This window comes from Lutra lutra, chromosome 12, assembly GCF_902655055.1.
Source record: "Lutra lutra chromosome 12, mLutLut1.2, whole genome shotgun sequence".
Taxonomy (NCBI): Eukaryota; Metazoa; Chordata; class Mammalia; order Carnivora; family Mustelidae; genus Lutra; species Lutra lutra.
This window is the reverse complement of record NC_062289.1, coordinates 14,506,677-14,520,430: the sequence shown is the minus strand read 5'-3', so window position 1 is coordinate 14,520,430 and position 13,754 is coordinate 14,506,677. Positions and strand designations below refer to the sequence as shown.

The window sequence follows — 13,754 nt, the reverse complement described above, 5'->3', positions numbered from 1 at the left end:
TATAAAGAATGACTCTGAAAAGGTGAGAAATTACCAAGTTCTCTCTGGCCTCTTAAAGGGAGTCCTCCAGGAATGCCTGGGTGGCTGAGTTGGTTAGGCAGCTGCCTTCCGCTCAGGTCATGATCCCAGCATCCTGGGATCAAGTCCCACATTGGGCTCCTTGCTCGGCAGGGGGCCTGCTTCTCCCTCTGCCTCTGCCCGCCACTCTGTCTGCTTGTGCTTGCTCGCTTTCTTTCCCTCTCTCTCTGACAAATAAATAAATAAAATCTTAAAAAAAAAAAAAGGGAGTCCTAGGAACTGCCAAAAGGAGGTCCCCTCCAAATGACTTGAGTCACTTTAGCCCATAGCCGTCAGCCCCCTGGATCAGATGTTTAGGATGTCTAGGGTTTATCTAGGAGCACCCCAGGTTCTCCCCGGGAGAGCTGGAACCCTGCAGAGATACTGCCTCTGGAGACAGTCCGCCCCCTACCACCTTAACCCTTCCTCCTCCCCCCACGCCAGCTCCATCAGAAATAACATTTTTGATGGCAGAAGTATGTATCAAAGGTAGGGGAGCAAAGGAGTCCTTAACCTACTGCAAGTGTATAAAAGTCGTTTGTGGGGATGGGAGACATATATACTCCTGATATGTGAATTGGCTGAAAACAGGATTGAATTTTTCAGGAGAAACAATATGGTGAGTGATGAATAGGTATCTGGGTCCGTAGTCCAGCTCCATCATTGTTAGATCATTTTGCAGGCATTATTATGAAAATATATTACCATTTATAACATTTCGCTAAAAAAAATAAAAAAGCCTTTTATGTTCTAAATAGTACACACTAAATATAATAATACAGAGAACTAAAACGTTAATTATGGATAGATGCACTTAGCTTCTGAAGTCCTTAGACTATGCTCCAAGATTTATTCACGGTCCATGGCTTTTTTGTTCAGTATTTTCTCAATCTGACATACACCCTTTAATTATTATAGGAATTCCTAATTTAAGCAAATACGAACCAGCAAATGTCTTAAGTTTTGATTTGGAGATCTGGTATTAACAGAATGAAAAAGTAAATGCCTTAAACAGAAACATATTTAAATCATATTTATTTTTTGTTATTAATATAAAAATATGCATTTCAAAACACTTCAAGGTATTTGACAAGCTGCACAAACAGAAAAGGCCCATCTAGCAAACTCTTCCCAAGCGAGTCTGAGGCTCCCAATAAACAGCACAGCAACGCCAGCCTGTGCCACAAGGACATATGCCTGCTTTGCAAGCGCACACTGACTCCAAACCATATTAGGAAAAGATGTGCTTTGAAGAACGAAATAAAGGTAAAGCACTGAGCACCTTTTACAATGCCATAATAAAATATTCATTAATTCCCCTGTGTGAAAATCTGGGAAAAGATGGAAGGTAGATAGGATATAAAGGAGTTAAATTTAGCACTAGTGTTTATAAAGTCAGTTTTCTCTGACTTGTTTAAAAACAGATTAAATACTCCGAGACATTTTAGAGTTCATGGGTTTTATATTTGCCAATGTCATCACCTGCTAACAGTAGTTTCTTAGTTGTTGATAGAAATTGTATATTACAGACTGATGTATGTTATCCTATAGTGACACTGATCTCTTTCTTTTCTTACTATGGTGCTGTCATTGGTGTACCATGAAGTCCTACCACACACAAATTATAACCACACTTCATCAGAAGCAGAAATTTAGGAAGCACATTTTGCCAAACTGACTTTCGAATTTTCCAAATTGTATTTGCTCACTCACTTGCCAATTTGAAAAATCTAGTAATTTGTAGAGGGCTTCTTCATCATTAATGTGAGTTAGCAATGCTATAATTTAATTCAAAAGCAATTATTTTTTTAAAATGGGACTCAGACCAGCAAAGCTTACCATCAGCCAAAAACTGACAGGCACACCGTGGGCAAAAGGCCAACTCTACAGTGCTATATAAAGGTCACTTTATGAAAAATCCAAATAAAAATTACTCTCAAAATATTTTGTCCATTAGAATTAGTTTACAGATGGAAATCTAAATTAAATGAGAGGACTCTAGGCCTTTGGGCTAGAATCTTACAACATGAAAAATAAGCAATGTCAACAATGATTTCTGTGGTAGTGTCAGTTTAACCATTGACTTCAAGAATTCTGTTGAAATAATACATGATAAAAGGTATGGGGGGTAACAGATACTGAGTCTACAATGAAATATTTTCCCTTAAAAAATTTTCCCCTGAACTAGATACAAATACCAAGCATTTTCTACCTTTCCATCACCTGAAATTCCAATGGGAATCCAGAAATGGGGGAAAAAAAAAAGGAGTGAAGGTCAAACCTGCAGCTGGCCGGTACACGAGGAACACCCTGGAACAGCGCAGAGACAGTCCTGCTGCTCACTAAGGACAATGACAAACACCTGGCAGCACCGTTTCCACTGAGGCTTCAGGAGTGACAGATCCTGATTGTCTTTCTAGTGTTAGCACTTAGTAGATAGAACTACTTGCAAAACCAGTGCTGGGAGCTGATAAATATTTCAGGTATCACCTGGTGACTCCCGTCAAGGTTCTCTGTCATTGAATGTGATTGCGACCTTCCCCACAGGAGCACACCCTCCTTCGAGTGGGTGGGGAGTTGCCCCATTGGTGACCAGACTGTTACAGGTGGTCTGAAACATCAGAGAGAAGAGATGCCAGCTAAAGGAAGAAAATGCAAACGGAGAAAGCTTACTATGCTTTGCCACAGATATGACCACTATTCCACGTGTACAAACCTAAAGAAAATGGAAGCTCCTTTATTCCGGACAAGCTGTAAATTCAGAATTCTACATATCATTTTCTTGGTAGGAGCAGAACATGCTGTATATCAACATCCATTTTCCTACAGAATCCTCGATAAGAGTTTGGTTTAAAAGGCGAGTGAGAAACAGGATCCAGATGTTGAATGATGGCGACAGTAGTATCATATGAGGTGGCTTTTGGGTTTGCCACAGAGTTCAAGTTTCTTGGTCATGAGCAGGTGTGCCAGGCCATTGAGAAACACCAGAACGATGGTCATAGACATGACAATCACGTAGTGGCTGATGCTACAGAAGGAGAAAAAGAAACATGTTACAGGAAGAGAGAACCTGTATGGGAAGGAACATAAGATACCTCTAAATAATGATTCTAAATGTATACATAAAATACACAGAATTACAAAAGATACCAATGATCTTTTCAAGTTTATTTACTTATTTTAGGCTCTACATTCAACGTGGAGCTCGAACTCACTACCCCAAGACCAAGAGTCCCATGCTCTTCCGACTGAGCCAGCCAGGCAGGCACCCCCCACCAATGATTTTTGAAATAGATGTCAAATTAAAAAAAACAAATTGGTTATATAAATAGTGATGAGCATAAAGAGTATTTTGAGATTTCTCCAACAACTGTAATGTTATAAAATGTCTGACTGATACTGGCAGTGCCTGTGTCTTTGTCACCATTACAAGGTTACTGTCCCCAGGTTAAGTATTCTGACATTTTAAAGCGGGCCATTCTATGCTTTGACAGAAGTTAGAAGTACTTTACCAAAACTACCACACACACACACACACACACACACACACACACACACACACACACACGTTACCCAGATTCAAATTCAGGGAAGTAAAAGTTTTATAGTCAAAGCATCTGCAAAAAGGAAAAAGGATACATTTCGTCATTAATCTCCAGGCCAAAGCTCCCAGATTTTGCTCTTTTAGAACTTTTATCACTTTTAATACTTTAAATTACCTGAAACAGTCTTAACATTTTAAATTACTTTAATATAAATAATATTAAATATGACTTGATTTCTTAGTAAGTTTCATAAAGCCAGTAGGTAGGCGGCTATCCTCAAATTTAGTGGAAGTCTATCCATAAAAGGTATTTCACAGATCACTTATCTCTTTACAGTTGCCTGAAATCACAAACTCTGGGCTGATTTAAGCTAACATTATTGGTAGGAAATAGTTGTGAAGCTCATCATCTTCAAGCAATGGAGCCATAAGGCATTCATTCAGCTTGTGATATTTTCTATCAATCAAGTCTCGGTGTCATCTTAGTAGAGCAGAGTTAAAGGAGCACCCAATTTCAAGTTGAAAGGAGTTCAACTGTTCCCGCTCTCTCCCAGGACCATCTGGACGTCAGATATTCTCAAGGTGCCCCCATGTGATGGTAGAGGGACAGGGTCTCTGCCCAGAGGGACATACAGAGGCCCCAGGAAGGCCTGTTTGAGCTGGTATAAGGGGTGCTAACAAGCTGACTGTACTTTTCAATCAGGGTAAAGGGCAACAGAAGCAGGTCATCTCTGTCAGATGTAGGAGAAGAAAAAGTCTGAGAATCACTGATTTTCATAAAGCTTAGTATTTATTATAAGAGCAAAGGTGTTTTATGGCACTTATTAATTACATTTAGGAGGGTATTAAAATAGTATTGAACATAATGAGAAGTTATCATATCTAGATAGAAATGATACTTTAGCTGTTATTTGTATTTTAATAAAGTATAAATAGTGCACACAGGAAACAATGTCCAAACGAACACCACCATCAAACCAATCAAACCGGTGACGCTGACTCTATTCACCTCATACCAAATACACTTAGAGCATAAATTTAAATGTTTTTATAGTTATGAAGATTATCTCAAAGGAACTTTTTCTCTAGTTTATGAAATGCACTTCTTTTAGGATGCCATATAAAAGGCAGGACTCTGTGAAGTTTACAACTCACTATGAATGAAGACACAGTGTAAAAGATCAAAAGAAGAAAATATTAAATTGTAGCTCTGACAGCCCAACCCAGTTTTATGGCCTGGGCAGGATATTTTTCACATGGCTGTTCAAAGAACACCTGATGCCACAAGGTTCTCTAGAAAACCACTGAGCTCCCAGCCCCAGGCTTAGCCAACTCTACTGACTGGGGTATATTCCTTTAAGAGCCTCAGTTTAATTCTGGTAAAATCTGCTCCGAAGATGCATTTTTAAACATATTGGACTATACCCATAAACACAAATACTGTCTCATCCCCTAATAATACAATCTTCATTTTTAAAGTAGCTACTACTTATTTGCTAACCTGAAACTAACAGCTGAGGAACTCCCAAACTGATTTTGAAAACCCACTGCGATCACCACGATGACACTACGACCATTACAGACACGTGCAGACCACAGTCATGGGGTTGGTGAACTCCCACTCCTCTCTAGAATTCTGGGACATGTTCTTACTGCTTCTGTATTCATAAGGCAACCAAGCAGTAAGGACAAAATGACAACATTCCATTCCTGTATATAACAGGCATGTTACGGCTAAAGTTATTAACTATATTACTAATAAAAAGGAGTTTAGAAATCAAATTTGCCACAAAAGGAAACCACCACAGGAACACAATTCAAGTAACTCTAGATCCCATTAAACAAACTGCCATTTAATTTAGTAATACCTACAACATGACAAAAAAAATCTCAACTTTTCATGTACACATTCACGCAGGAATAATTAGAAACCCACAACTTAAAAGCAACATTCTCACAAACAGAATGCAGGATAAAGTACAAAAATGAAGTCTTGATAATGTGAACCCTATTATATGGTGCTTTAGCTGTGAATCTTGAAGCATGTTTTCCAGCCATTATCCAAGCCTTTTCCTGGCAATAAATTAGATGCTGATGAACATGCATGAACCACTTGTGCTCATCAGACCTGCCCCACATGGTTCCCCAAGGTGGTACATGCCATCACTGCTACACAGGATACACAGAGAAGATTCTAGAATTCTAACTTATCAACAGGAGCAGCAGCAAATAAAAAACATCCCCCTGCAGCCTCAATCCAGGCAATTCCATTTAGAAGCCCAATTTTTCTAACTTGGATTTCATTTTGTTTCCTTATCCCAACCCCTGCCATCCCCCACCTCCCCTCTGCAATCATCTTTCTTCGTTAAGAGGGCATTTTTTGGACATTAAGATACAAGACAAACAACAGAGCTAGGAGGTAATTCAGCAGGGATGACCAGAAGACTATGTGGGGAATTTATGGAGGACCATTCACTGCTTTCAGCCTGGTAAACAGAACCTGAGCTCTGAAGTCCCCCATTCCACCCACCTTCGAGAAGCCTCTCAGGACAAGCAACCCATTTCACCTATGGGAGTCAGATCTACGAGGACGGAGCACTGAGACTGAAATGAACTGTGGTTTAGCCTTACTTACTAACTGGCTATGCCTTTATCACCTTTCCAGCCCCTCTGGATTTTGTGGGGGTGGGGGTAACGAGTGCACCATGACAACAGACATAAACAAGGACTGTTCCAGGTTAACCTGGCACTTGTCACTGTGTGTGGAGGGCAGCTCCCATTATAAAAAGTACTATTACCACAAAATATTCCTAAAGCATAGTTTTTACCCTGTATACCATGAATCAATTAAATAATATTTTAATAAGTATCATCAATAAATTACAGTACTGAAATATGGAGTTAACGTCCTTTTCTCATGATTAGTACTGCAGAATGGGGGGTGATCAAAGCATTCTCAAACCGCAAGGGCTGATGTACCATTGTGTTTCCCTTGGTTTGAATGATGCTCAATGTTTGTCTTATGCACCTCTAGTCTCTCTTTCTGTAATTATTTTGTGCTCTGATGAGCACTTTATTCCCATGATGGTTGTGTAAAGGAATGCAAGAAATAGGCGTGGAGGTAGCATGCAAGTGCCAGGGAGGACGTCATGCTAGATGTTAAATATACATTTTGCAACAGCTCAACGCCTCTTTTTAAAAAAGGATCAAGCAGGCACAGGTAACAAAAATAAAAATAGATAAACTGGATTACACAAAAATTTAAAACTTCTGTACATCAAAGGACATAATCAGCTACTTCTGGCTCATTCCCTCTTAATCAATATTTCTTTCTCCTTTAAATCCTAAACATATATTACCAAAACTCTGCAGTGAATGGTTCCTTTGCAACAATCACACACAGGATCAGACACAAAGCGACTTTTAACAATGAGGTTATGAGCATCACAAACCAAGACTTCGGGAAATTCCCTGTAAGTAGAGGCAATGCGGGGCAGCGGGGACTCTGCCGCCTTGCCTACCGAAGCGCTGTCCTCCGCACCTGCTCCTCCATTTACCGGTTTGTGACAGAAGCAAGTCACAATCTCCTCATCTCTAAAAGGGGCCACAGTGTTCTCACCTCTACAATGAAGACAGTAATATGTCCACTGTGAAGAGTAACAACTTTACAGCGTTATGATAAAGATCGCATGAAATAATATGCTGGGAGATCCTTAAAACACTGCAGCACATCCCAAAGGTTGGTCATCTGTAGCAGAGGTGTGACTGGGGCAATCCTTTGATGGACATCCTGCACCTCCTATTCAAGTTCAAGCTTCTGTCTTACTTTGCCTTTATCTAACGTAAAGTGATTCCCCGGTCTCTGAATTGCGTTCATCGTGTCTTTTGGGCTCCCGTCTCGAACAACCAGCTGCTGGCCGTGTAGACCCTGTGTTGCAATGCATAGCCTGGCTCTGACCTTGTGGCTAAGTCTCTGCCTCGACTCGACTCTGTCAATGAGCTTACTCCATGTGGGCTCCTGTACTGGCTCCAGAACCCCAGCTGTGACAGAACGTGATCAGAATTGCTGTATCGAGGGACACGCACTCCTTCCAGCTGTAGTATCACTCCTCACACTCCCGAGTGAAATGAAAGGACAATCAATTCTCAGGGAGAGGCGAGGGAGTTCCATGTGTTACTGCCCATATTTCTCCTTTCCTTTCTAGTGAAGCTTGAAAGAGTGGTCTACACTTAAACTCTGCTTCCTGACCTCCCATTTCGTTTATTCCTTTCCCTCTGATTTTTATCAGAGTCAAACATGCAGTACGAAAAACATACAGTACTGGAGGAAGATTTAGGATGAAAACCGAGAATCCTCGTTTCTCCTTCCCCACTCCTCAAGACAACTGCTTTGGCCACTTCTCTTTTTAGATCTTCTGAGGGTTACCTCCTTACCATGAATTAGTATCTTTATGTTGCTATTCATTGATATATCAATTTAAAACATTATCTATTAATAAATAAATAAATAAATAAATAAACAAACAATAAAACATTATCTATAAAGTCCCTGCTAGGAAAGAGGAAAACTGAGCCTACTTATACTCTATCCTTCTCACTTCACTCTTAGTTATTTTTTCTTCTGTTAATTTTTATTCTGTTTTTCCTTATGAGTCATCTTTGAGGAATAATTTATATGTAAGAAAATGGAACCACTTTAAGCTTCCAGTCTGATGAGTACTGACACTTGGTACACCATGTAAATACCCTCACATCCTGTTAAGATAGAGAATATTTCCATCACCCCAAAAGTTCCCACATTCCCTTTTACAGTCAAGCCTACCCTAGCTCCCAGTTCTGGGGACGGGTGACGGCGATATCACTCAACAGAGTGAATATACTTACTGTTGCTGAACTGTACACTTAAAAAAAGGTAAGATGGTAAGTTTTGTATCTTCTCTATTTTACAAGTAAAAATAAAAAGTCTTAAAAGAATAAAAATAAAAAGTCTCACACACGAAAACACTATATTTTATGAGAATACATTCCAAACAAAATTCTGGCGTATGTCTAAAATCAAAGAAAATTAATCAAATGTCGGGGAGAGTAAGGAGAAACACAAGAAACAGCCCGAAGGACAGACGATAGAACCACAGAATAACATCAATAGTAATAGCTGCCTTTCCGGAAACTTCTTAGGTGCTGGATGCTGTGCTTGGTGCTCCACGTGGAGTCACGCATTCAGACAACCACACAAGACTGGGGGCAGGGGACGGGGGGGATGAGAGGGATTAAGTCACTCGCTGTCGGTGTCATGTGCAGAGAGCCTGTGGTCTAGAGCTCTGACCCACTATCTTGTCTGGATACTTTGGGATCAGAGGGCTGGAGAGAGAAGGAGACATCAAAACTTTCCCTAAGCATCAAGCTTAGGAGCAATGACAACAAAATGATGTAGGGACACCTTTTACATGCCTGGCACATATGGAATGAAGGAGATTCAAATCAGATGAGGCAGGGAGGCAAACGTGTCTATAAATGAGAAAGCAGGACCAGGAATGAGCTGCCTAAGAGGCAGGAACAGAGGAGAGGTTGTCTAACACAATCCCACCCAAACCGACGCACTTCCCAGCAACACAAGTACTAAATAAATATTGATTAAATGAAATAAAATCTGTCTATAAAAATGTGTGTATTGCTTCCGAATGCATTTGAAAGCAAAAAAGGCAAAAAGATCGACTTTGCTTTCTTTCTCTCACAGAAGAAATTTAACAGATTATGGCAATCATTCGCACTCAAATCATAATAAAGAAAAAACTGACGTTTTGTTCAGATTATACTAGAACACTGTTGTAAGGTCTCACATGTTAAATGTTCTCATATTAAAGATTCTAAGAGGCAGATAACGATTGCACTCAATTTAAATTGCCACACAAAGTTCATACTGCCACTGAAAGACCGGGAGATTATGAGGACAGACTCGGAAAACCCAGATCAGATTCAAACAGTTTCTCTTACACCTTCCCGCCGTCCTATCATTCTCTCCAGAGTTAGCATCTATCCTCACATCATCCCAAGAAAACATGTGCTAAAGTGTTAATGCTAAGAAATGGAGAGACATGTCTCACTTCCCCAGGCTTAAAATAATTGCTACTTGTTATGTTTACCTCAAAAATCAAATTGGTACCTTCTACTAAGATGTCAAGTTATTATTTTTTTCACTATATTCTTAAGAATTTCAATGTGGGGTGCCTGGGTGGCTCAGTGGGTTAAGCCGCTGCCTTCGGCTCAGGTCATGATCTCAGGGTCCTGGGATCGAGTCCCACAACAGGCTCTTTGCTCAGCAGGGAGCCTGCTTCCCTCTCTCTCTCTCTGCCTGCCTCTCTGTCTACTTGTGATCTCTCTCAGTCAAATAAATAAAATCTTAAAAAAAAAAAAAAAAGAATTTCAATGTGAATATATACAGCACCTTGTTCCAATGTCAAGCCAGCTGCCATAATCCTTGACCAAGAAGAAAAAATGCTGTAAAAGAAAACAAAATATAGCTCCATTAAAAACAAAGGGATTTTGATTCAGATGAAAAACAGTGTTATTTTAGGATTATGAGTTTCAGACTTTTGACCTCTCATAACTACTATATGATTAGAATCCATAAGAATATGCTCTTTACAGAAATTTCTGCTTGGACTAAAATGAGCAATGGCCTAAAAGAAAGACATAAGCATCACCACTCAAATGAACACAAAAGTGACATTTATGAATAGCTAAAAATAAAGATAACGAACTTAATTTTTATAAGTAAGCTCTAAGCCCAACGTGAGGCTTGAACTCAAGGCCCTTAAATCAGTTGCAGGCTCTACTGATTTTAATAAAAGACAATAACAATACCAAAGACCTCAGTGAAAAATAGCCATATCATCCATTTATTAACAAATATCTACTGACAGCCTACCATGTGCTAATCACTGTATTAGGTCCTTGAGATAAACACTCTTTTGGGAATTATATAATCCAGTGAATAATTCAATCAAATTATCAGTGTGTGTGTGTGTGTGTGTGATGAGTGTTAACACTGGAAAAGACAGGCAATTATGGGAACACAAAGGAAGGGGTACATAACCCAGATGGAGTATAAGGGAAGGCTGTCCCAATAAAAAGTCTACAGATCTAAGCAAAAAGTAGGAGTCAGATGAAAGAGGAGTCTGAGGAGATCAGAGGAGAGTATGTTTCTGACAGAGGGAGAAACCTATATAAATGTCGGGATTCCAGAGGTAGCGGCAGGTCGAGGTGAGGAGCCTGGTGTGGAGAGAACAAGGTTTGAGATGATGTTGGTCAAGTAAGCAGAAGCGAGGCCACAAATGGCTTTGTAAGCTAAAGAATGCAATCTGTTTATAAAATTAATCAGAGAATTAAATTCCTTTCTATTAACCTGTCTTACTCATTTGCCACTTTGTGAGGAAAACTGAAAGCTGATTTTTTCTAACATTATTATGTATTGTCCATTTCAGACACATACCGGATACCCAGTTCAACAGAACACAAAAAATGCTCTCACCTAAACCAAGTGACTAAGAATCTGATTGGGAAGTTAGTCCATTTGGTGTCTCTCATCTGTTCTGGCATAGGATATTATACAGTGAAGAACGAGCTTAATCTAAAGAGAAGAGAATACATTCCAGCTGCCTGGAGTGATTTCTAGGCCCATGGAATGTCATGCTTAATGGGAGTATTTTGCCTGGGGGGGCCTTAGCCATTAGACTGTCTAATAACATGATTTATATTGGGGGCTTTGGGCCATGTGGTATCAGTTCCACCCCTAGAAGGACTGAACGTTAAAGGTCAGTCATGGAAACAAAATGTGATTGATCTCCATTAAAAAGTTGACACCATGGCTCTTGTGAGCCTCGTTAGCAACACTCCCTATGAGCATCACACACCAATGCTGGAAGAGTAATGCCGTCCTGACTCCACACGGAGGGGAGGACCAGAATTCCACAGCTGGACCCTTCCTAGACTCTGCCTTCAGAATCTCTTCCCTTGGATAACTTTAATCTGTATCCTTTCCTATAATAAACCATAACTGTGAATATAATTGTTTTCCATGAGTTGTGTCCTTCCAGTGAATTATCAAACCTGAGGGTAGTTTTGAGAACCCCCAAACTTGTAGGTGTAAAGTAGATTCTTTTTCTTAATATACTACATACAAGAGGCCCACCTGTATGCTCCTTACTCAGAACTCACTTAGGAGAGTCATTAACTTGGTAACATCTTCCCACTTGAAAAGCTCTATTTCTTCTTTCCTTCCTTCCTTCCCTCCGTTTTCTCAGTCTTAGAGAAGGGTTAGAACAATCAACATTTCAAGTAGGAAAATGATGTATTACCTAAATCTAAAGTTAGCTTTTTCTGTGAACTTCCTATGGAAGGCTCATTTCAGACACAATGCACCATGGAAGACTAGGTATAAAATGACAGATGCAAATAAATCAAGTAAGACTTTTGACACCTTCAGAAGAACACCCTTCTTGCATAAGTCACATGAAAAGAAAGTAATTTATATGTGTAATTTATGCCAGCACTTAAAACTTAATATCTAAAGATTTCATGCGCAGAAATGCATTCAGATTTCCCTTGATTAAATTAAATCAGCACTTAACTTTCTCAATCTTATTTATACTGAATATCTAATAATGCCTTACCAAAGCCATAATGTCTGATATGATGAGAACCATGAGAAAAAGCCTGGGGAAAAAAAATAAAGAAAGTTTACATGTACTACAACAGGCACATTTTTAAAGCACATTAAAATAAAAATGAGAATAATCAGATAATCCTTTATTAGTATTTTTACTTCTGAAAATACTATTTTAGAGAAGGGCTCTTTTCACATTCTAATGGGCGACTGTCCCACAGTGATGGTCTGGAATTCAAAGATGGTATTTAATATTTTGAATATGTATTTCAATGATAGGAAAGGGATGTGAATTATGATTTTTATTTATTATTATTTATTTACTTTGGAGAGACAGTGGGAGAGGAGGAAAGGGTGGGGGAAAGGGCAAAAGGAGAGAGAGAATCCCAAGTAGGCTCCATGTTCAGTTCAGAGCCCAATGCAGGGCATGATCTCACGAACCTGAGATCATGACCTGAGCTGAAATCAAGTGTTGGACCTTAACCAACTAAGCCACCCAGGTACCCAGAATTATGATTTTTAATGAAATTTTAAATTTTGAGATAATCACATGGAATTCAAAGAAAAAATAGAGAGGGATCTCATGTACACCTGGCCTAGTTTCCCCCAAGGTAATATCTTATAAAACTACAGTACAATATCACAACTAGGATATTGACACTGATACGGTCAAGATACAGAATGTTTCCATCGTTACAACATCCCTCATGATACTGTTCTATAGCAACGTCTATCATCCCTGCAACGACCTCCTGCCTAACCCCTAACCCCTGAAAACCACTAATCTGTTCTCCATTCCTATAATTCTGTTGTTTCGAGAGTGTTGTGTAAGTGGAATCATTTACGTAACACTTGTAACCTGTTGGGATTGTATTTTTCACTCAGCATAATTCCCTTGAGATTCATCTACAGAACTGCAATGTATCAGTAGTTTGATCCTTTTTATTGCTGAGTAGTCCTCCATTTATGGATGTACCACAGTCTGCTTAACCATTCAAACACTGAAAGACTTTACAAATAAAGCTGCTATAAATACTTGAGTAGAGTTTTTTATGCAAACATAAGTTCTAACTTCTCTAGGAAAAATACCACAGAGTGTAACTGTTGGATCTTATGGCAGTTGCAAGTTTGGTTTAGTAAGAAACTAAAACTCTATGGGATGCCTGGGTGGCTCAGTCCATTAAATGCCTGCCTTCGGCTCAGGTCATGATTCCAGGGTCCTGAGATGGTGTCTCACATCGGGCTCCTTGCTCAGCAGGGAGCCTGCTTCTCCCTCTGCCTGCTGCATCCCCTGCTTGTGCTCTCTCTCTCTCTCTCTGACAAATAATAAAATCCTGAAAAAAAAAAAAAGGAAATGAAACTCTTTTCAGAGCAGTTATGTAATATATGTTCCGCAATATATGAGAGCAATTTCTTTGCATCTTTACCAGCATTTGATGTCACTACTTTTGATTTTTAGCTATTCTGGTCACTGTGTAATGATATCTC

The 13,754-nt window shown here is 39.5% G+C and overlaps 1 protein-coding gene across 7 annotated transcripts in view; it reads right to left on the bottom strand.

Moving 5' to 3' along the window:
- Window positions 1-1,075: 1,075 nt before the first annotated feature.
- The window catches only part of PIGN (phosphatidylinositol glycan anchor biosynthesis class N), a 106,273-nt gene continuing 93,594 nt past the window's right edge, over window positions 1,076-13,754 (bottom strand). For 4 of the 7 annotated variants that reach the window (XM_047697395.1, XM_047697393.1, XM_047697392.1 and 1 more), the window contains 3 exons: window positions 12,274-12,316; window positions 10,047-10,099; window positions 1,076-3,127 (listed from right to left, as the gene is read on the bottom strand). In XM_047697395.1, the coding sequence (XP_047553351.1) occupies window positions 2,962-3,127; window positions 10,047-10,099; window positions 12,274-12,316 (262 nt within the window). In that variant the 3' untranslated portion in view covers window positions 1,076-2,961. Of the gene's footprint in view, window positions 3,128-9,595; window positions 9,680-9,704; window positions 9,821-10,029; window positions 10,100-12,273; window positions 12,317-13,754 lie in introns of those variants that run through there. The other 3 variants (XR_007121896.1, XM_047697396.1, XM_047697397.1) reach the window with 3 other exon arrangements.